The following is a 25,010-nucleotide window of genomic DNA, read 5'->3' as shown; positions in this document are numbered from 1 at the left end:
GTTGAGGTCCAAAATGAGATGAGAAAGAATTTAGTGTCCGGTAAATCATTCAACAGGTGTAAAACGAAAGGAGTATAAATTGCAATGCACGTTAACATAACCTGACGCTGTTATTTCCCTTTGCGATCTGAATCGTTGCAGGTATTTTTAGTGAAATGTTAAAATAAACGTTTGATTCACTTAAATGTGTCTTAACGATAGAATAAACTTCTAATTCACTAATTTGTGTTAATTTCAAATTGGTAGCCTTTACAGCGTTCTAATTAATATTGTAATTTTCATAAATACGTGTATTATTTGTACTGTTACAACCAGGGTCTGACGTATTTGCCCGAGGCTACAGACAGTCTTATCACAGGATCACTTTTAAATACGTTTCACTTGCCTGGAAAGAAATACCCAGCTTGCAAATTAAAGGTTGAACATTACTAATACGACTACAAAATCTATTTACTTAGTAACATTATTTCGACATTTTACAGAATATCTGAAACTTAAAAAAACATAAAGAACTATATCGCTACCGTATCAAGAAAAAAGATGACTTTTATTCAAATGTACAAGAAAGCTATACTTCATGAAATATTGACTTGACACCTTTTACTCTTCCTAAAATGTCTCTTTTTTTAACACATACAGTTTTTTTATGCCACCATTTTTATCAGCATGTCATAGGAACATCCCGATTCCGACAAAATGCCACGCATACCTACTGCAAAGCAACAGAGCAAAATAAAACACGACGCAAGTGCGAAACGTCACGAGAATTAAGACGTTGTATGACTAGACCTGCGTGTGAAATGATTTTTAGGGACATTAGATTTTAAACTAGTTTGAAATGATAACGTTTAGTTTCGCCCTCCCTCTATCTGGTTTACGGGGCATCTGCCTTTTTCATGACAACGCATTTGCACGATAGGCTATTGTACGACAATGTTTTCTTTATCTGTGTCTGCTGAAAGTGTTGGCTCGGTAGGGGGGGGGGGGGGGGGGGGGGGGGGGGGGGGGTCTTGGTAGCGCACTGACTGCATAGGCAGACTACCCTGCGACTTTCAGGTCATACAAAGTCAGTACGGAAAAGTTTCTGTGAGAGAACACCATAACACAATTATTTCCAGGAGTTGTGCCCATGCAACGTCACTTGCATTGCGACATGACGTCACAATGTGGAAACGTTACGATATATATGTAGGGATTACGCATATATTTTTGTGTTATAACATCTGGAGAATCTCAAGGGATTATAAGAATCTTACATGCTTGCCTGTGTAAGACCGGTTTTTCTCTAGGCGTACCGGAGATCAATGTGGAGTGAAAAACCCAGCGTTAGCGAGGTTTTTTATTCAAACTGTCTACGTGGCTGCCTTACACAGGCAAACATGTAGGCCTAAGGTCATTTTGCTTGCCTATCACGTTCAAAACAGATCGTAGTGACAAGTCGGTCTTGGTATGTTCTTCACCAAAGGTGAAGGGGATATTAGAAATGCTCTCCGTCCGTGCGTCCGTCCGTGCGTCCGCAACGATATTTGTCCGGAGCATAACTCCAAAAGTACTTGAGGGATTTTCTTCAAACTTCATACACTGATAGAACACATTGGGAGGAAGTGCAGTGTGCAAGAACAATAACTCTACCTTGCCTATTTTTTGAGTTATTCCCCTTTATCTTATTTTCTTAAAATAATTTGTCCGGAGCATAACTCCAAAAGTACTAGAGGGATTTTCTTCAAACTTCATACACTGATAGAACACATTGGGAGGAAGTGCAGTGTGCAAGAACAATAACTCTACCTTGCCTATTTTTGAGTTATTCCCCTTTATCATATTTTCTTAAAACATTTTGTCCGGAGCATAACCCCAAAAGTACTGGAGGGTTTTTCTTCAAACTTCATACACTGATAGAACTCATTGGGAGGAAGTGCAGTGTGCAAGAACAATAACTCTACCTTGCCTATTTTTTTAGTTATTCCCCTTTATCATATTTTCTTAAAGAAATTTGTCCGGAGCATAACTTCTTCATGCATGGAGGGATTTTGATATATCTTGGCACAAATGTTTACCACCACGATGCGGAGTGTCATACGCAAGAACTAGGTCCCTAGGTCTAAGGTCAAGGTCACACTTAGAGGTCAAAGGATACAAGAATAAAAACCTTGTCTGGAGCATTTCTTCTTCATGCATTGAGGGATTTTGATATAACTTGGCACAAAGGTTTACCACCACGAGACGGAGTGTCATGCACAAGATCCAGGTCACTAGGCCTAAGGTCAAGGTCACACTTAGAGGCCAAAGGTCAGATACAAGAATGACTTTGTCCGAAGCATTTCTTCTTCATGCATGGAGGGATTTTGATGTAACTTGGCACAATTATACACCATCATGAGACGAAGTGTCATGCGCAGTTCCCTTCTTTAGAATTACTTCCCTTTGTTGTTACTTTAAATAGCTTTTATTGTAACTTTTTCATTACTAGTCGTAGGGAAAAATCGAGACCACTTTTCTGTAGTACAACAAACATGCTAATTCCAATTTTGAGGTGTATTTTGACCAGTCTCTTCCTGATAAAGATTTTTGTGTGGACTTGCAATTTTTTTTTTTTTTTTTTTTTAAAGATTAACTTCCCTTAGTTGTTACTATAAATAACTTATATTGTAACATTTTTATAATTGACCCTAGGGAAAAAACAAGACCACTTTTCTGTGGTACAGCATAGATGTTACTCTCCAGTTTTAGGTGTATTTTATTAATTTTATTATATATAAGGTATCTCTACCTAGTAAGGAGTTTTTTTGTGGACTTTAAAAAACAAAAGACTTACAATGATTACTAAACAACCACAAAATTAACATTCCATTTGCAAATACAGCTGCTAGAGTAAAGAAATTTGCTTTGACGGGCATATATTGTGACATTCTGGCACTCTTGTTCCCTGTTAGCTTTCCATTCCTTCTTTTTAGCTCACCTGTCACAAAGTGACAAGGTGAGCTTTTGTGATCGCGCGGTGTCCGTCGTCCGTCGTCCGTCTGTCCGTGCGTGCGTGCGTGCGTGCGTGCGTCCGTCCGTCCGTCCGTCCGTAAACTTTTGCTTGTGACCACTCTACAGGTCACATTTTTCATGGGATCTTTATGAAAATTGGTCAGAATGTTCATCTTGATGATATCTAGGTCAAGTTCGAAACTGGGCCACGTGCTTTCAAAAACTAGGTCAGTAGGTCTAAAAATAGAAAAACCTTGTGACCTCTCTAGAGGCCATATATTTTACAAGATCTTTATGAAAATTGGTCAGAATGTTCAGATTGATTAAATCTAGGTAAAGTTCGAAACTGGGTCACGTGCCTTCAAAAACTAGGTCAGTAGGTCTAAAAATAGAAAAACCTTGTGACCTCTCTAGAGGCCACATATTTCACAAGATCTTCATGAAAATTGGTCAGAACGTTCAACTTGATGATATCTAGGTCAAGTTTGAAACTGGGTCAAGTGCCTTCAAAAACTAGGTCAGTAGGTCAAATAATAGAAAAACCTTGTGACCTCTCTAAAGGCCATATTTTTCATGGGATCTGTATGAAAGTTGGTTTGAATGTTCATCTTGATGATATCTAGGTCAAGTTTGAAACTGGGTCACGTGCGGTCAAAAACTAGGTCAGTAGGTCTAAAAATAGAAAAACCTTGTGACCTCTCTAGAGGCCATATATTTCATGAGATCTTCATGAAATTTGGTCAGAATGTTCACCTTGATGATATCTAGGTCAAGTTCGAAAATGGGTCAGGTACCTTCAAAAACTAGGTCAGTAGGTCAAATAATAGAAAAACCTTGTGACCTCTCTAGAGGCCATATTTTTCATGGGATCTGTATGAAAGTTGGTCTGAATGTTCATCTTGATAATATCTAGGTCAAGTTCGAAAGTGGGTCACGTGCCATCAAAAACTAGGTCAGTAGGTCAAATAATAGAAAAACCTTGTGACCTCTCTAAAGGCTATATTTTACATGGGATCTGTATGAAAATTGGTCTGAATGTTCATCTTGATGATATCTAGGTCAAGTTCGAAACAGGGTCACGTACCTTCAAAAACTAGGTCAGTAGGTCAAATAATAGAAAAACCTTGTGACCTCTCTAGAGGCCATATTTTTCATGGGATCTGTATGAAAATTGGTCTGAATGTTCATCTTGATGATATCTAGGTCAAGTTTAAAAGTGGGTCACGTGCCATCAAAAACTAGGTCAGTAGGTCAAATAATAGAAACAGGGTCATGTGCGGTCAAAAACTAGGTCAGTAGGTCTAAAAATAGAAAAACCTTGTGACCTCTCTAGAGGCCATACTTGTGATCGCGCGGTGTCCGTCGTCCGTCGTCCGTCCGTGCGTGCGTGCGTGCGTCCGTAAACTTTTGCTTGTGACCACTCTACAGGTCACATTTTTCATGGGATCTTTATGAAAATTGGTCAGAATGTTCATCTTGATGATATCTAGGTCAAGTTCGAAACTGTGTCACGTGCTTTGAAAAAACTAGGTCAGTAGGTCTAAAAATAGAAAAACCTTGTGACCTCTCTAGAGGCCATATATTTTACAAGATCTTTATGAAAATTGGTCAGAATGTTCACCTTGATGATATCTAGGTCAAGTTCGAAACTGGGTCACGTGCTTTCAAAAACTAGGTCAGTAGGTCTAAATAATAGAAAAACTTGTGACCTCTCTAAAGGCCATATTTTTCATGGATCTGTATGAAAGTTGTTTGAATTTCATCTTGATGATACTAGGTCAAGTTTGAAACTGGGTCACGTGCGGTCAAAAACTAGGTCAGTAGTCTAAAAATAGAAAAACCTTGTGACCTCTCTAGAGGCCATATATTTCATGAGATCTTCATGAAATTTGGTCAGAATGTTCACCTTGATGATATCTAGGTCAAGTTCGAAAATGGGTCAGGTACCTTCAAAAACTAGGTCAGTAGGTCAAATAATAGAAAAACCTTGTGACCTCTCTAGAGGCCATATTTTTCATGGGATCTGTATGAAAGTTGGTCTGAATGTTCATCTTGATAATATCTAGGTCAAGTTCGAAGTGGGTCACGTGCCATCAAAAACTAGGTCAGTAGGTCAAATAATAGAAAAACCTTGTGACCTCTCTAAAGGCTATATTTTACATGGGATCTGTATGAAAATTGGTCTGAATGTTCATCTTGATGATATCTAGGTCAAGTTCGAAACAGGTCACGTACCTTCAAAAACTAGGTCAGTAGGTCAAATAATAGAAAAACCTTGTGACCTCTCTAGAGGCCATATTTTTCATGGGATCTGTATGAAAATTGGTCTGAATGTTCATCTTGATGATATCTAGGTCAAGTTTAAAAGTGGGTCACGTGCCATCAAAAACTAGGTCAGTAGGTCAAATAATAGAAACAGGGTCATGTGCGGTCAAAAACTAGGTCAGTAGGTCTAAAAATAGAAAAACCTTGTGACCTCTCTAGAGGCCATACTTGTGATCGCGCGTGTCCGTCGTCCGTCGTCCGTCCGTGCGTGCGTGCGTGCGTCCGTAAACTTTGCTTGTGACCACTCTACAGGTCACATTTTCATGGGATCTTTATGAAAATTGGTCAGAATGTTCATCTTGATGATATCTAGGTCAAGTTCGAAACTGTGTCACGTGCTTTGAAAAACTAGGTCAGTAGGTCTAAAAATAGAAAAACCTTGTGACCTCTCTAGAGGCCACATATTTCACAAGATCTTCATGAAAATTGGTCAGAACGTTCACTTGATGATATCTAGGTCAAGTTGAAACTGGGTCAAGTGCCTTCAAAAACTAGGTCAGTAGTCAAATAAGAAAACCTGTGACCTCTTAAGGCCATATTTTTCAGGGACATATTTTAATGTAAAATAGTCATTTAACGGGTCAGTGGACTAGTCTAGGTCAAAAATAGAAAACCTTGTGACCTCTCTAGAGGCCATATTTTCATGAGATCTTCATGAAATTGGTCAGAATGTTCACCTTGTGATATCTAGTCAAGTTCGAAATGGGTCAGGTACCTTCAAAAACTAGGTCAGTAGGTCAAATAATAGAAAAACCTTGTGACCTCTCTAGAGGCCATATTTTTCATGGGATCTGTATGAAAGTTGGTCTGAATGTTCATCTTGATAATATCTAGGTCAAGTTCGAAAGTGGGTCACGTGCCATCAAAAACTAGGTCAGTAGGTCAAATAATAGAAAAACCTTGTGACCTCTCTAAAGGCTATATTTTACATGGGATCTGTATGAAAATTGGTCTGAATGTTCATCTTGATGATATCTAGGTCAAGTTCGAAACAGGGTCACGTACCTTCAAAAACTAGGTCAGTAGGTCAAATAATAGAAAAACCTTGTGACCTCTCTAGAGGCCATATTTTTCATGGGATCTGTATGAAAATTGGTCTGAATGTTCATCTTGATGATATCTAGGTCAAGTTTAAAAGTGGGTCACGTGCCATCAAAAACTAGGTCAGTAGGTCAAATAATAGAAACAGGGTCATGTGCGGTCAAAAACTAGGTCAGTAGGTCTAAAAATAGAAAAACCTTGTGACCTCTCTAGAGGCCATACTTGTGATCGCGCGGTGTCCGTCGTCCGTCGTCCGTCCGTGCGTGCGTGCGTGCGTCCGTAAACTTTTGCTTGTGACCACTCTACAGGTCACATTTTTCATGGGATCTTTATGAAAATTGGTCAGAATGTTCATCTTGATGATATCTAGGTCAAGTTCGAAACTGTGTCACGTGCTTTGAAAAACTAGGTCAGTAGGTCTAAAAATAGAAAAACCTTGTGACCTCTCTAGAGGCCATATATTTTACAAGATCTTTATGAAAATTGGTCAGAATGTTCACCTTGATGATATCTAGGTCAAGTTCGAAACTGGGTCACGTGCTTTCAAAAACTAGGTCAGTAGGTCTAAAAATAGAAAAACATTGTGACCTCTCTAGAGGCCACATATTTCACAATATCTTCATGAAAATTGGTCAGAACGTTCAACTTGATGATATCTAGGTCAAATAATAGAAAAACCTTGTGACCTCTCTAAAGGCCATATTTTTCATGGGATTTGTATGAAAGTTGGTCTGAATGTTCATCTTGATGATATCTAGGTCAAGTTTGAAACTGGGTCACGTGCGGTCAAAAACTAGGTCAGTAGGTCTAAAAATAGAAGAACCTTGTGACCTCTCTAGAGGCCATATATTTCATGAGATCTTCATGAAAATTGGTCAGAATGTTCACCTTGATGATATCTAGGTCAAGTTCGAAAGTGGGTCACGTGCCTTCAAAAACTAGGTCAGTAGGTCAAATAATAGAAAAACCTTGTGACCTCTCTAGAGGCCATATTTTTCATGGGATCTGTATGAATGTTGGTCTGAATGTTCATCTTGATGTTATCTAGGTCAAGTTTGAAAGTGGGTCACGTGCCATCAAAAACTAGGTCAGTAGGTCAAATAATAGAAAAACCTTGTGACCTCTCTAAAGGCTATATTTTTCATGGGATCTGTATGAAAATTGGTCTGAATGTTCATCTTGATGATATCTAGGTCTAGTTCGAAACAGGGTCATGTGCGGTCAAAAACTAGGTCAGTAGGTCTAAAAATAGAGAAACCTTGTGACCTCTCTAGAGGCCATACTTGTGAATGGATCTCCATAAAAATGGGTCAGAATGTTTACCTTGATGATATCTAGGTCAAGTTTGAAAGTGGGTCACGTGCCATAAAAACTAGGTCAGTAGGTCAAATAATAAAAAAACCTTGTGACCTCTCTAGAGGCCATACTTTTCATGGGATCTGTATGAAAGTTGGTCTGAATGTTCATCTTGATGATATCTAGGTCAAATGTGAAACTGGGTCAACTGCGGTCAAAAACTTGGTCAGTAGGTTTAAAATTATTAAAATCTTTTGACCTCTCTAGAGGTCATATTTTTCAATGGATCTTCATGAAAATTAATCTGAATGTTTACCTTGATGATATCTAGGTCAGTTTCGAAACTGGGTCACGTGCGGTCAAAAACTAGGCCAGTAGGTATAAAAATAGAAAAACCTTGTGACCTCTCTAGAGGCTATATTTTTCATGAGATCTTCATGAAAATTAGTGAGAATGTTCACCTTGATGATATCTAGGTAAAATTCAAAACAGGGTCACGTACCTTCGAAAACTAGGTCAATAGGTCAAATAATAGAAAAACCTTGTGACCTCTCTAGAGACCATATTTTTCAATGGATTCATGAAAATTGGTCAGAATTTTTATCTTGATAATATCTAGGTCAAGTTCAAAACTGGGTCACATGAGCTCAAAAACTAGGTCACTATGTCAAATAATAGAAAAAACGACGTCATACTCAAAACTGTGTCATGTGGGAAGAGGTGAGCGATTCAGGACCATCATGGTCCTCTTGTTACAGTAGCCATATAGAAAAACATCATAGTTATACTCTTCATGAAAATTAATAAAATTTAGCAGTAAACCACCTCACTACTGACTTATTCTTTCTTCCACATCTTAAAACCCCTGATGCGGACCACATCCTTCAATTATGATATGCCCGGTGGGGGGATTAGCCATGTCTGACATGGCTCTTGTTTTTGTTGTTTATGACGTCATGTTCTGCCCGTACTATGTGACGTCACCAAAGTGCACGCTATTTTAGACAACGCTTTTTTCCTAGGGAAAGTCGGGAATATCTATCTTTGGCGCGTGCTAAGACAAATGTATACTTTCCCCGCTATGTAGGTAAAAATGGTTGGTACCCGTGCCCGGTAAGGAATCCGAAGATGTTATAACACGAACATGAACATGTGTTAACGCTATTCTAAAATAAAAGCGTAAAAACTAATGAACGAATAAATCGTCCCTCAACGTCATTATATTTGCGCGGGACTGTCTGCTTTTTTCACGTTGACGTCATTTTCTTCTTGGGCCGTAATACGTTTACGCGTATACAGAGCAACACCCTTTGGAAGATACAAATATTGACTGTTGTGTAGAGGTCGTTGTTCCGGTGAGGTAAATTTGACAGTATATTTCAGCTTTTTGAAATTTTGATGATGTTCTTATAGAGAGGATTTTGCTTAAGGGAGGGCCGCTCTGGAGAGGTTGTACTGTATACAAAAAGGCGTTTTAACAGCACGTAACCCCGAGAATCTCCTTGTTAGATGTAACACACGTTCTCTCCTGTTAAACACACGTGAAAGTGACAAGAACAGCAGTTTTATGCTAGAATGTTGAAAAACTGTCAAACAGTTCTACGACGTTTTAAGATTTCGTTTACATTTTATTACAAAAGAACGTATATCTTTATTTTCTTGTAGGTACTTTATATTATACATCTAAATTTTTACTGAAGAATTTTTTGCAATGAATTTCCGGTTATTCCATATTCTTTCTAATTCAAGCGTTGTTCTATACTAGAGAAAAATAAAAGATATTTAAATTGTTTGGAACAGTGAAATTATCAATTTTATTTCACCGATATATGTCAGTTCATGTCACCCAGTTTACCAATTAGGCCTACACAGAATCTGATGTCGGAGGATGGCTCCAGTTGCACGTCTGGGTATTGCTTCACACGTGGAAAGAACCACCGACCTTCCGTAGGCCAGCAAGATAGCTTCATCACATGATGAATTATACAGGCAAAGTTTCGAACCCACACTGTCTGGTGAAGGGCAGGTGATTCGAAGTCAACAACCTTAACTGCTCTGCCACGGAAGTTGACTATCAACATCGTGCAATGACTTGATAAACGTGTGCAATTAAGCTGTTAAATATTCAGTTTGATTTAGCACACATTTAATTTAGTCATTTCATAATATTAAACATTCGCCCACGTACACTTCATTACAATACATCAATTTTATAAACTTTATCAGCTTTAATGGGCCATCACACAATGTATCTTCATCAGTAATGCACACTCGAAACTGTATTTTTAATTAAAACTAAAATCCGTCGATATTTCGCATAATCAAACGTTTATCATAAAAAATATCCAAGGGAAAATTCCTGCTTCCGTGCAAAAGAATAGCGTTCAGTACAGTATCGATATTACACGCAGACGTTCACAGTATCGATATTACACGCAGACGTTCACAGTATATGACGACATGCAAACGTTCTCAACAGATGGTGACACCTTGACGTTCACAGTAGATTGTGGCATGCAGACGTGAACAAAAGATGGTGACACAGACGTTCACAACTATATATAGTGACGCGCACACGTTCACAGTGGATGGTGACACGCAGACGTTCAAAACATATGTTGGCATGCAGACCTTCAGAACGGATGATGTCATGCAATACATTGTTGATTGGATGACTATTCGATGAGTGACATTTAAATACGGCTACAACGGCCAACTCGAAAACATATGAGCCGTGCCATGGGAAAACCAACATAGTGGGTTTGCGACCAGCATGGATCCAGACCAGCCTGCGCATCCGCGCAGTCTGGTCAGGATCCATGCTGTTCGCTAACAGTTTTCCAGTTCCAACAGGCTTTAAAAGCGAACAGCATGGATCCTGACCAGACTGCGCGGATGCGCAGGCTGGTCTGGATCCATGCTGGTCGCAAACCCACTATGTTGGTTTTCCCATGGTGCGGATCATATACGAAACATGTTCTCTAATTTATGTAATTAACAAACAAAACCTTACAAGACAAAACAAATGTTATAACTCAGTAGCGACTGTGTTACGAATGACCTCACGCGACGCTCACGTTCAAGTAATTTACATTTGTATATCTATTTGTTCAAATGAAATAAAAACATAATTTATGTTTTAATGTTGAGCACCGTCATTGTGGTTGATTCACGGACATTGACCCCTGGGCTCAGAGCGCGGAATACGCGAAGCAGACAGGCAGTCAGAATGTAAATGTTTCTTAATCATTCAATCATTAAAATTATGAGTTTATTATCCCAAAACATTTGAGCCGTGCCATGGGAAAACCAACATAGTGGGTTTGCGACCAGCATGGATCCAGACCAGCCTGCGCATCCGCGCAGTCTGGTCAGGCTCCATGCTGTTCGCTTTTAAAGCCTATTGGAATTGGAGAAACTGTTAGCGAACAGCATGGATCCTGACCAGACTGCGCGGATGCGCAGGCTGGTCTGGATCCATGCTGGTCGCAAAGCCACTATGTTGGTTTTCTCACGGCACGGCTCATTTCTAGATACATTTTAGATAAACTAAAAAGTCATATAAGTAGTTTATCTATAGCCCTTTGTTTCAAATGAAATTACTGATACTCACCAAGCTTCTTTCCTTTGCTGGCAGTATCACTCAAGGACAAACTCCTTATCGGAAAATCTCCCATCCTGTGTAACAATTATTTCTTTCCGGACAAACTAACTTCCGGCAAATATTCTTACGAACAAACATACTCGCGACAAAACCTTTTGCAGACAAACTCTCTCGCACAGTTTATTCTTCCCGGTCGTACTCACTTTCGGACAATTTTCTTCCTGGACGAACTCATTTCTTGTACTGATGATATGCCTCTTCCTCATATTTTGTTACTGCAGATATTTTTTTTTCTGCCGTAAAATCAAAATACATTATCTATAACAAACTGAATATTGTGTACTTTGATATATTTTAAGTTTAAATATGCACTTTATTTTCTTGTTGTTCATTTCGTTTAAATTTGGCTGAATAAAGTTATATACAAATTAATGAAACTGTCATTTTCCACAGTTAAAGGAAAGAGTTTAGGATATTACACCAGTTTTGATTCAAAGGTTAGAGGAAGTGGGGACTTGTATGAAGAAGTTAGAATTATTACCGTCAGGTTTTGTGACTACGAAATGATAAATCTAAAACTGTAATAACTGGATTTCTGTTGATATATCATAGAAAACTATACATTAAAATGTCTAACTTATTTTTTATCATGTAATTTATACTTTCTCTTTCAGTAGACAATACACTTTCAGATACCAGAATTGTATGAGCTTACACGCTATCAATATTTGATATATTTTAATAGCATTGTTATATAGAACATGTTCATTTGTGGGCCGGTTACCTTAAGACCATCCTGAAAGTATTTGTTTTGTCTCCTACCAACTGTAGACAAAAAGTCTGGAATTTTGCGTAATTTCGTGTCTGTTCATTTGTTAGGAATTTGTACTTAATAGCAATCCTTAACGTGCATTTTGCATTTTTAACAAGAAAAGGAAAGTCATGATTTTCGTGTAACAATCTCGAAATAGAGATTTTTACCTCGGACAAATATTTCATAACGGAAATTACGAAATGTAAAAATAAACACAGTACACTCAAATTTACTAGTAGATGTCATACAATTGAGGTGGGAAAGTACGAGTTTTCCATTTATTTATTTATTTGCGTTTACGGCGCACCAATACAGTATGGGTTATAACTTATATGGCGCTAAACAGGAATACAGATGTTGGGTTAACATCCCATTAAAATCGAAATAAAAGCATGAGGTATAGAATCAAAATTTGCGTACCTGCTGGAATCACTGAGTTACAGCAAAACCAAGTGTTAAGACCCTATTAGTCGCCTCTTACGATCATGCAAGGGTAAGACAGTGGTTCCAATTCTTTTCCTTGTGTAATAGAACATGTTTAGAAAAGATGAATGAAACAGAAATGTTTGATAAATTTGAAAACTTCAGATATTTATTATTATATATCTTTATTTTAATGTCTCATTATTATACATGACAAACAATACTGACACAAATAATAGAGCTACAAATAGAGCTACAAACAAAGTATAATACCAGTCAAATTTGATTTGTAACAGACTGTATACAAATTTAAAAAAAAAGACCTCAGTACATATTAAGAACATTTCAAGAATCTAAACTTCTATCAAAATTTAGAATTGTCCGTAAGACAGCGCGCTCGACTTTTCTCAGTGCTTGACTCTGAATTAGAGCTTTGTCAGTAAAAACTTTATGAAACTTTAACCAAAAATATATCTAAGTTAAAAACGGGCATAACTCTGTCAAAATTCAATCAGAATTATGGGGATTGTTTCTCCTTGTGTAGACTTCGTACCTAACCCCGACACTATTATAAATAATACGAATGCGATGACTCAACAGTTTTAGACCTACGTTGGCCGTTGTAATCTAATTTCATCTGCGAAATGTATACTTAATAATATTTCAAGTTCAAGAAATAAGTGAATGTTTTCCTATTCTATAATGCATATTTGAAATGATGGGTAAATCTGACGAAATTGCATTTTCGCGGTTATTGGTGATTTCTGTTAGACGGCGTTAAAAGTTGATAAATACATAAATTAAGAATTGAAAATGTGGCTGTTGTACAAGAGTTTTCGTTACTTATACTAAACCATGATAATTTTGGTCTTCCCTAAAATATGTTCGCATTTGGTTTCCTGTTAACAGAAAGAATTTTTTTAACATATCGTATTTGCATACGATTGGCAGAAACAGTGGAAATCCCCATTGAAAACCATGTAAACATATTAATGTTGCGATGTCCAAATTACTTAGAATACTTTCACGTACTTTTAGCACGTTTGTTCGTCGAAGTAAACGTTAGCTTGTGTTATTTTTTTACATTTCTCGAATAACGCGAAGCCTAACCAGCACGTGCGAGTTTATGTTTAAAACAAATCGTTCAAAAGTTAGAACACAGCACCAGTTTCATTAGTCCCAATACGTGACTCTATAGTTACCTACCCTGACAGTATGTCCAGATTGAAATGAAATGAAAGTGATAATTACGTCACGAGTTGGAGATTTATATAGATCTGCTTACCTGATACTTTATGGCCAATAAGAGGTTTTATTTTTCTCAAGCACATTTAGTGAGACGTTGCAACTACCTTAAACACTTTCAGCAAACATGCAAAGGAAAAGCGACTGCGCCTGCGTTTACGTAATTTCCGCTTTGAAATTGCGTTCTAATCGCAATCATGTGTTTCATGTTAATGGAAAGACAATTTCAAAAATCTTTATTTCACGTTTATCAATGAAACACCGGTTCGGATTTATAATGAAAGTACATTGATAATATCAAATATATGACAAAAAGGTGAACAGATAAAAAATGTGTGTGTGTGTGTTTTTTTTTTGTTTTTGTTTTTTTTTGTTTGTTTTTTTGTTCTCCCGATTCAGGGCCCAAAGGGTTCCACTCTCAGGCATGAATTTCCTCAATGCAGATATTTTCTCCATAACATTGAACGTTTTAAAAGTGTTAGGAAATAATTAAATACACTTTCATTATTATGATAGTACAATCTGTAATACAGCAAAATTTGACATTTTACCTCAAGATGCTATTATGCATATAACACCTATACTAAGTATTTTATACACTGAGTTAGATAGAAACCTTGATGCACGTAACGGTTCCCACATTGTCGACAACATCAAAGTTTTACTATACACTGGTAAATTTAAAAGTAAGCTGTTACTGATACAAGTTTGAAAAATTCATCCGGACATCAAAACATGTAACATCGATCGGATTGGCCGATGATATGGCGTAGGTCCGCGTGTGTGTATGATGTAATGTTTTGTTTTGTGTTCTCTAAAGTAACGAAGGTCAACTGTTGCGGATTTTTACACATTCAAATTAATGATTTGACATGACAACAGACTGCACTTCATTTGAAAACCTCAAACTCGTAAATAACTATTTCACAAATATTTTAATAAACATATCAGTCATTTTTTTTTTCAACAAGCGTATGCTTTTTCAGCTCGACTCCGCCGGCGTTGGCTTCAATGTTACTAAAGTTTTGAATATAAGTAGGTTTTTCAAATACTACTAGGCCAATGCTTTAAAACTTCACAAATGTCGTAAATTGATCTCACATGGAAAATTAGATAACTCTGTATTTTAGTAGTAAAAAGATATCTCTTTTTATCAAAGAAATTCTTTTACTATTTTACATATAACCATCTTTCTCTAAAATTACTGGACAAAACATTTCAAGATTATCGACGAGCTTTTGGCATCATAGAATGACTTCACGGGACGAGTTTCAAATTTCTGGCTAATATTTCAGCAAAATTATGCCCCTTTCTCAACTCAATTTGTTAAAACATTGGCTTGTAGGCTACTATTCACAAAGTCGAGCGTGCCGTCATTAGACACCTGTTGTTATGCATTAAAGTCCAGTCTGGAATATTAATTATAGTCTAGACATTAAGGTTTGTTCGCCAACGCAATGAAACAGCATTCATAAAGTGTCCGTGTTATTGTTAATCAATGTCTAAAGACAAAATATACAAATACAAAATAAAAAATGAATGATTACAAATTATAGAGAAATTCTATAACAGTACACGAGGACGAAAACTGGAGCTCATAGAGCACTGTTCTATGTTTACTGCATCGACAAGAAACTTTAAACAGTTCGAATTATTTACACAATATTATATTGATGCCAAAACAAAAATTGCATTTTGTAAACAGGTTTATGATTAAATATTATTAATGATGATAAATAAAACTATTCTAGTCATGTGAGCGTTATTGGTGCGCAATATTTTCATTACGTCTTTGAAACTGATGTGAAGGGAGTGGTAGTTACTGAAACCATGAGTTGGAATCAAGAGAAAGTAATGCTATTGGAATCATGAGAAATTAACTAAACTAAAGTTGTTTTCTCAGTTTATTTCATTTGGGACCTCCGTGACAAAGTGGTTAAGATCACTGACCTAGAATCACTTGCCAATCATCGATGTAGGTTCGAGCCTCGCATTGAACGTTGAATTCTAGTCATGAAGCCATCCAGCTGGCTTACGGAAACTATAGGTGCTTCTATCCAGGTGCCTGGCAATAGTGAAATAATGTGAGGAGGGGCACCTGGGGTCTATCACACGGTCCTCAAATTTTAGATATACAATACAAAGATTTTCAAATTTAACCAATAATATGTAGATGAAACACGTATTATTCAAATAAGAAACAATGCTTAAAGAGCACGTATTTGAAAAGAATTTTTATCTAGAGAATATCAGCAGAGCAAAAGTATCATACTATGCGCCATTTGTTTCTTGTATATTTGAGCCGTGCCATGAGAAAATCATCATAGTGGGTTTGCGACCAGCATGGATCCTGACCAGCCTGCGCATCCGCAATTAGAGAAACTGTTAGTGAACAGCATGGATCCTGACCAGACTGCGCGGATGCGCAGGCTGGTCTGGATCCATGCCTGCCGCAAAGCTACTATGTTGTTTTTCTCATGGCGCGGCTCAATTGATTTATTTATTAATTTTAAGTAGCAGAAAACCCGTCAAAATAACTTTAGCTTTAGGTATGAAATACAAATTAGGTGTATCAGACAGTATATGGCGTTTTACTACACGGACAATTTTTTGTTGCGGTACAATTTTTTATGGTTTGTTCATTTGCTCTCAGCGTTATATCCTACTCTGTCCTTCTTAAAAAATGCAGGATCCTTTATAACTTCAGAATGTAAGATATGTCATTTGCAGTTCGCTGAAATCTTACTCTTAATTTAATGATAAAAACACCTCTTTTTTGGTACTATTTCATTATCTGCAAATGATATACCTATCCTGTCAAATAGTCAACCACAACTGTTTATCACTTAAGACTTAGTATTTCTGCCAAGTGTTTTCTTGAAAGTGTAGTCAACAAACAGATACATACATGAGTGATTTAAGACAAAAATTGACTTTGATATGCATTAACTGTAGGCCTAAACTGTCTTTATATGAGCCATGCCATGGGAAAACCAACATAGTTGCTTTGCGACCAGCATGGATCCAGACCAGCCTGCGCATCCGCGCAGTTTGGTCAGGATCCATGCTAAAGCCTTTTGGAATTAGAAAAACTGTTAGCAGACAGCATGGATCCTGATCAGACTGCGCGGATGCGCAGGCTGGTCTGGATCCATGCTGGTCGCAAAGCCATTATGTTGGTTTTCTCATGGCGCGACTCATATTTGTATGAAATGTAAGCATTTCAGATATTGTGTAAGACCAAATTATCATATAACATCCTTGGTAGCCTTTAGAGAGTTATATCTCAACGTGTTTAAACAAATATAATGTAACAGCACCATCGGAAGTCAGGATGAAAGTCGCAAGTTCTAGCTATCAGTATGAGATATATAGGCCGATCACAATACGAAAGTATTCGAAAGCTGTGTAATTCATAGAAAATCATCTCCGTAGAATTTCTCAGACTGTACCCATTTTATATCCACGTCATAGATAGGCTCCACTTCACAGAAAGGGAAAGTGACACATATTTGATAACCACAATGTAAAAAAGATAAACTCCTGGGCCAGATTGATAAAAATAATAACAAATATATCGAGCTTTGATAGCTAATGGTCAAAGCAAGGAAGGTCGAAGATTACAGCTCTGCGACTGAAGTTATTGAAAAAAGATCAGCTATTAAGCCGATAGCAAGTTAAATAGCGATTACCGATTGTCCGTGTACTTGTCGCTTCCTGGCAGTAAAAATAGAAATCAGAAGGCAGGCCTAATGCTGTTCAATGTATGTAAGGCTGTCTCAAACGTCTACGCTATAAAGTTTCATTAGGATTTACTCTCTACACTTTCATGTTTTCTTAGTACTTACATTTTACACTCTTAAATAATATTTAGAATATCTTTCTTAACCCGCATGTTTTATTAAAACTTACCCAGTACACTTTAATTTATGTTTTCTTAGAACTTATTCTGTACACTCCAATGTTTTATTAGAACTTACCCTCTACAGTTATGACAACTTACTCGTTACACTCAGATTTTATTCGAAATTACCCCGTACGCGTTCATGTTTTCTTAGATTTTACCATCTACACTCCTATGTTGTATTTGAACTTACCCTTAGCACTCTAATGTTCTACGCACATTTGACCTCTAGATCTACACTCCAGTATTTTATTTTGAACTTACCGCCTGCACTATATTATTTGGTTTGAACCTATAGTCTACATGTACTATTTTATATATACTATTTGCGCTGGACCTCTACACTCCAATGTTTTATTGGAACTAACCCATGTACCCCCAATGCTTTATTTGAATTTACTCTCTATACACTATTTGCTTGGTTTGAACTTACAGTCTCCGTTCTATTGTTCTAATCTTGAATGTTTTATTGGCATAAAATTTGAAATAAAGTAAACAATTGTTGAATTTTTTTAAACAATTTATTTTCGACTTAAAAATTGTTATTTTGACTGCTAGTTTTATGACAGCGTCTAGAAGACGACAGAGAATAAATATGAAGTTGATATTAAGTATGATAATATTTTACATCTTGTGGGTTAAACTTTACATAATTGCTAAAATGATAAATTGAACGTAAGAAGTCAAGGTCGGAGAAAACAGCAATCGTTTACGTTTAAACGTTAACGTTATGTACCTTAATTGAACCGGTAAACAAAACGTAGCTAAGATTTTGTGAACTTTATTATCTAAAACCCGGATTTCTTCTACAAATCGGACTTGTATTTCTTTTGGACAGCAAACGTGAATTAAAAAGTTTCAGGATTTAATCTTTTTTTTTTTACGTCAAATATAAAAGAAGAAAATAACTGGAAAAGATGTTCATTATATTAAATAGATACGTCTGAACTAATGATGGTGTTGCAGTGTACAGCATCAAGTATTAACAACAATTATTGCGAAATGTACAAAATAAATACTAGTAAATAAATTCAGATAATGCATGGAAAGGACGAAGTTTTAATTATGCAGGCAAGTCAGTGTTCCACGATTAATAAAAATAATTTAACATTAGAAGAAAGTTTTCTGTGTTACAATGAAACGTCTACGAAGGGCTCTAGCAGGGACAGCAGAGGAACAAGTGGTTATGGAAGATTATCATGTGGTTATTGTGACGCCACGTGCGTGTATAATGCCGTTGAGATCGGATTTATAATAGGCGTTGTTGCCAATGCTTTAGTCATAGCGAGAGTGGTTAGAGACAAAAAACTTAGAGATCCTACGTTTATTGGAATAGCGGCACTAGCGTTACCAGATTTACTATTTTTGTTGCTACATCTGACAGAATCCTTTGAAACAGTAATTGTCACCTTTACCTGTCAACAACCAGTCATTATTAGTCGGCCATGGTACATTATGAATTCCATGATTTGGTTCTCGGCAAACTCGCATGTTGCATTTCTAGCTGTTTTGCGCTACTTGTCAATTTTGTATCCAATCAAAGCAGCGATATATTTGACACCTGTAAAAGTGATGCTTATGTCCGCGGGAGTGTGGGTTCTAGCGATATTACTGATGGGGATATTGGCGGGGCTAATCACGTTAAAGATTGTTGTGCCTGGACCGACAAGTGAATTTATAATTATCTGGTGGATAACGGTATACCTGATACCACTGATTGTGACTACTATCTTGCATACCCTGAAAATATGTCGCGTGAAAAAGGCAACGATGACGTCTGCAACTACCTATACCAAACGTTCAATCAGACGAATGTCTAAGATCGTGCCATTGGTAATTATCATGGCTACAGTTTTACCATTACCAAAACTTGCTTACAACACCATCAGGGCAGCTGGAAACAATGGTAACGACATATTTCCATCGAAGACTTTTAAAAAGCATTTTAAAGGCATTTCTGACTTGGTGTATCTTGTTAACCACTGTATAAATCCGTTTATATATGCATTTTTATCTAAGAAATTTAGAAAAAGTCTCAAAGAGATGTTTTCATGCTTTAAATCTAAATGGAAAGAAAGAAATACCAAAGCGAAACCTCAGACTTCAAGAAATCGACTTTCCAGCTCAGAGACAATTTCTCGTAACGTCAGCAGCATAAGTAGCTTAGAAAGTATAGAACATCATACAACATGTCATCGTGTTTGCAGTTTTGAAAGTGAAACTGGTGAAAGAAAGACAAGCAGTGTAAGCAGTCAAGAGAGCGTGGATACATCTCGAAATTTTCAGCGATTTTAGCAAAGCTTTCCGTAAACTTCAAGTTTTTTTCCATATATTATGGAATAAGATGTGTAATATTTAATGTAATTTGCATTTTTTTATGTTTTATTTTCTTTATGAATTTGAAACTGCTACTGAAATTTGAATTCTATGGGGAATAATCTTAAGGTCACTGAATAAATTTTAGATATACCAGTAAGTCCATTATAAATGATCGAATGCATTCACAGTATTTATCGTTATACTCCAATGGTTTGATAATAGCTTAATTAAATAGAGGATAATTGTTGGTTTCGGTGTAATATCACGTTATAATTTCACCGAGTGGGCACCAGAAGTGATATTTTCACGAGTGGCGCAGCCACGAGTGAAAATAACAATTTTTGGTGTTCACGAGTGAAATTACCGTGATATTACATCGATACCAACAATTTTTCTGTTTATTTTATGTCTAAAACTCTACTTTTGTTGTGTTTATTTCAATAAAATGTCGAAATTTGCGGGAAATTTTATCAGGAAGCATCGCAAAGATGACGTCATTTTAACGACGTCATCGTCATATTGTTTCCGGCTTTCAGTACGCTTGGTAAACTTTTTGACATTAATCCGGGTATCAGATTTGATAATTTTCACTGAGTGGCCAGTGAGTTTATCAGGATATAACTCACCGTTATATTTCGATAAACCACCGAAAAACATAAAATAATGAGTCTTACAAAATAAAAATAAAAAAATGCATGCAAGGATAATTCTTTCCAGAGCGCGAATTGCACACCAGATTAGTTGTATGTAGCACAACTATGTAAGAATTCAAACATTTTTTTTCTGCTATTAAATTTATTATTTTTGGTAAACAGTATCAGGTATACATACTTTAGCATTTCTGTTATCAGACCAGCTGAGATTTCAAAATCATCCTATTAGAACTTACTTTTAAAGTGAAATTTGGAGATATTTGAAGTACAAAGTGCTAAATATACTTTAAAGATGTTGCAAACATTCAGAAAACATTTTTTTTATTGGAACATATTGGTCTTTGTTTTTAGAGAGATTTCTGTTTGAGATTTTCTATACGTATTATTTACAGAGTCAAAAATGTGTTTTATCATAAGAAGTAACATGATGTATGAGAATGTAACGTTATATGCAAAAAGAAAAATAATGAAATAGCAATAATATTCCCATTAAAATGTAGTTCTGCAAAATTTTTGTTATAAACGTGACGGTGTGATTTTAAAATCTTTCTGAAAATTCTTCTGAAAGTAATATTGTAACTATTTTAATTTGAAAGTAAATTAAAGGCATAATGAATACTGTTTCTGTAGATGTCCTAACAGTTAGTTTTCACTGCATGGTTTCGAGTTTTTAAGTAAATATGGACGCATGCAAAACGTCTACATTTATTATTCTGAAACTTCTATTCTGAAACAATAATGTATACAAAACGTTTTTTTTATTACCTTTATTCTAAAACAATTTCTTATACATCTATTTTAAATCAAAAGTTACTCATTAAAACGGTTGTAAGATGTTGTTGCTACGTATCATCGTAATTAAAAATGATATACAGCACAACTTTGTTCATTACGATGAGGTCATATCCTAGAGGAGTAATTTCACAAGGGCGTAGCCCGAGTGAATTATACACGCGGTATATAACCGATTCGTATAGTTGAGATATGTTAAAATGGTATTTCTGTACATTGTTTTGATTGTATTATGTCTTTTTTGTCAAAAAAAGTACATGAAACCGAGGGAAACATTATTTCATACCGCGTGTATTACGTCAAAATATAGGAGACCGACGTGACGTCGACGCGAAACTGTGTTTTAACAGTCGCGAAATAATACGTCGACGTGACGGCAGATTTCCGTATTTTATACATTAATTTTTCACATTAGAATAGCAGTAATAAAACGGTTTTAAGGTGGTATATTCATATATTATCAAAGCAACGGTTATGGAACGGGTCTAAAGTGATGTTATCATGCATTATCGTAACAGCGGTTACAGAATGGTTTGGCAAAACACAATATATTTCTATACATGGCCATATATATATTCAATGAAAACAAAATAAGTTTTTTTTTATCTTTTATGTTTTCGCCACTGACCGTTCGGAAGCTTTTTATGCATGTTTGGTGTGTTGTGTCCTCGATGAATATTTTTTATTTTAGTGGAACGTGTTGTTACGGAATACCGTACGTTCTTCCGTACGTTCTTCGTTTAACTGGGACCATAAGTTTTATTGTTTGTTGGGACTTTTTGATAAGTATTATGATAGTTATTACTCAAAATCAGTACACTACTTCTGAAATAAATGTCAAAATATTACACTGACACTTGGATTGAAAATGGTCTAAAAATTAACTTAAAAAGTATTAAAACTTTGAGGATTGATAGTCTTTTGCGTAGACTAGCTCCTAGACTATGATATATCTTTTTTACATTTTTATGATTAAATGTAGTGAACTGAGCCAGTTTATATCCTATGTCCAATTTCAACATCATTTCTCTGTGAAAATCTCTAAAAAAAGACTGGCCTTTGTCTCTATGAAAGTGAATTCGTCAAAAAAGGGAAACATGTAGAAATATATTTATTATCAGTCTAGCGGCTAGTCTATCTTTTGCGGTGAGCCGCCTTAATTTTTTTAAGATAAAGATCTAAACGACTTTTGAATTCTTTCAAAATCATTTTATGATTTGTTTACAAACTTCAACTCATTGTCATTGCCCAGGGTCACTTGATAATCTTGTTTTTTTAATTTAAAGGCCCATGTTTGCGCATGCGTACGTGATATCGCGTGTTAATTAAAGGACAAGGACGTTCCGTCATTATGATTCGACTTGTAGATCTTTATAAAATGAGCGTTAGATAATCACCGTCGGGTCCGCAATTAAAAGGACATGTCTGTTTTACCAAAGGAGTTATTTGAATGATGGCCATAATCTATAGTAAATTAAGTGCGTGTTTTCTTTATGAGAAGATATACAATTTATTGACCGCCCCATCACATTTTGATTGGTCTCAACAAACTGCTCTTGCTGTTTACATATTTTAACGTACTTGTACGCATGTTTATTGTGTTTACTGTATATTCTTGTATCTGCTTAGAATTCCAATGAGCATAATTTTGCTTTTATAACCGTAATAAAACGTCATTATTACCTACTGTATTGTTCCTTTTCTTAGGCAGTGAAACAAAAATTTAGCGATTATTTCAGTTAACTATGCACTAATATGCAAACTTTGACAGCCGAGAGTTCAGTTCAGCGAATGTATTAAATATTGTCCTTAACCACACTCCAATCTGCTATTTCAAATCGGTTTCAGGACACTAATTGTTAGACAAGAAAATGGACCTAATTGCCCATCCCGTATACTCACATTTATAGCACAAAGCTAGTTGTATGATGGTCTGAAAACTGTTTTTCTCAACTACATGCATTAGACGGCCGTCACATTTTGACTGACCTTCGGCACTTTAAGTCAGTTTTAAAACCAGACAGCTTGTAAGGGCCGATGACATTTGAATTAAGTAAAAACCATATGTTGGAATCATTATTCTATAATCACCATAAATAACCAAAAAAAATACCATTTGGTACCTTTTTGCATTAATATGAAGAAAATATTAACACCTATAAAACACATCAACTCATTTTAATCAAAAGTCACAGGCCATAATGTTAAACTGTCCTCTGCAGCCAAGTGTAATCACAGTTCTGCCTCTTACAACTCGGCGTGATCACTCTCTGTCTCCTGTCATTCAGTGCAGTTATACTGTTCCCTGCTATTTGATGTTATAACTGTTCCCTGTCAATCATTGTAAGCACTGTTCCGTGTGACTCAGCATAATAACTGATTTCTGTCGTTCAGTGTAATCACACAGGTGGCAGTAACGTACCTAGGATACAGTATAGGTCCGTGAGCCATATGCACTTAAATTTATTACAATTATAATGTTTTCTTAGGAAAAAAATGACAAAAAGCCATTTTGAAAAAAAAAAATGCAACAAGTTATCATGAGCCGTGAGAAATGTAAGTTAGAACAGTTTGACATGTGCATTGCATCCAGGTCCATTTTTTCCCCAAAACAATATTTCCTTATCAATGATTGGCCGTCTTTTGGGCAAAAGAATAATCCTTACTTCGAAGCCCACTCATTTTTCGCACCGAAGTCTCTCCCGTAAAACAAATCAAGTACACCATGCCAGTTAAAAATAGCGCTACAAGCAGTCAGAATAAACAAACAAGACTAAAACTAAGGTTCAATTCTCTTTAGTTACTTACCAGTTCTTATTTTTCGGTGCGAAAAATGTGTGGGATTTATTCGGGCACAGAAAACACTACCGTTTCGTACGCCGTTGCTCGCTCGTGATGCGCAGACAGTTTGGAAGTGAGCTTCGAAGTAAGTTTTTTTTCTGAAAGATTATTCTTTTGCCCAAACTACGGCCAATCATTGATAAGAAAATATTGTTTTGAAAAAAATATACGGACCCGGAAGCAATGCACATGTCACTGTTCTTACTTACCTTTCTCATGGCTCATTGTCACATTTTTTTTTTCCAAAATGGCTTAAAATTTGTCATTTTTTCCCTTAGAAAACATTATAATTGTAATAAATTTAGGTGCATATGGCTGATGAACCCATACTGTATCCTAGGTACGTTACTGCCACCCTGTGTGTAATCACTGTTCCGTGTGACTCAGCATAATTGCTGATACATGTCATTCAGTGTAATCACTGTTCCCTGCCTTTTAGTGTAATCACTGTTCCATGGGACTTAGCCTAATTACTGTTACATGCCATTCAATGCCATCACTGTTACCTGCCTTTTAGTGAAATAACTGTTCCCTGTCATTTAGTGTAATCACTGTTTCGTGTTACTCAGCATAATTTCTGTTACATGTCATTTGGTGTAATCACTGTTCCATGGAACTCAGCATAATTACTGTTACATGTCATTCAGTGTCATCACTGTTCCCTGCCTTTTAGTGTAATAACTGTTCCCTGTCATTTAGTGTAATCACTGTCTCATGTGACTCGGCATAATATCTGTTCCCTGTCGTTCAGTGCAATCACTGTTCCCTCTCATTTAGTGT

General features: G+C 36.3%; 1 protein-coding gene across 1 annotated transcript; it reads left to right on the top strand.

The window, feature by feature from the left end:
* The first annotated feature begins 18,301 nt into the window (after positions 1 to 18,301).
* Positions 18,302 to 23,071, top strand: LOC123539158 (somatostatin receptor type 2-like). The gene has a single exon (XM_045323651.2). The coding sequence runs from the start codon at positions 18,664 to 18,666 to the stop codon at positions 19,918 to 19,920; it is 1,257 nt and encodes a 418-aa protein (XP_045179586.2). The 5' UTR covers positions 18,302 to 18,663; the 3' UTR covers positions 19,921 to 23,071.
* The last annotated feature ends 1,939 nt before the right edge of the window (positions 23,072 to 25,010 follow it).

Source organism: Mercenaria mercenaria, chromosome 18 (assembly GCF_021730395.1).
Source record: "Mercenaria mercenaria strain notata chromosome 18, MADL_Memer_1, whole genome shotgun sequence".
NCBI classification, from domain to species: domain Eukaryota; kingdom Metazoa; phylum Mollusca; class Bivalvia; order Venerida; family Veneridae; genus Mercenaria; species Mercenaria mercenaria.
The sequence above is the reverse complement of the archived record's forward strand: the minus strand, read 5'-3'. Positions and strand labels throughout refer to the sequence as shown.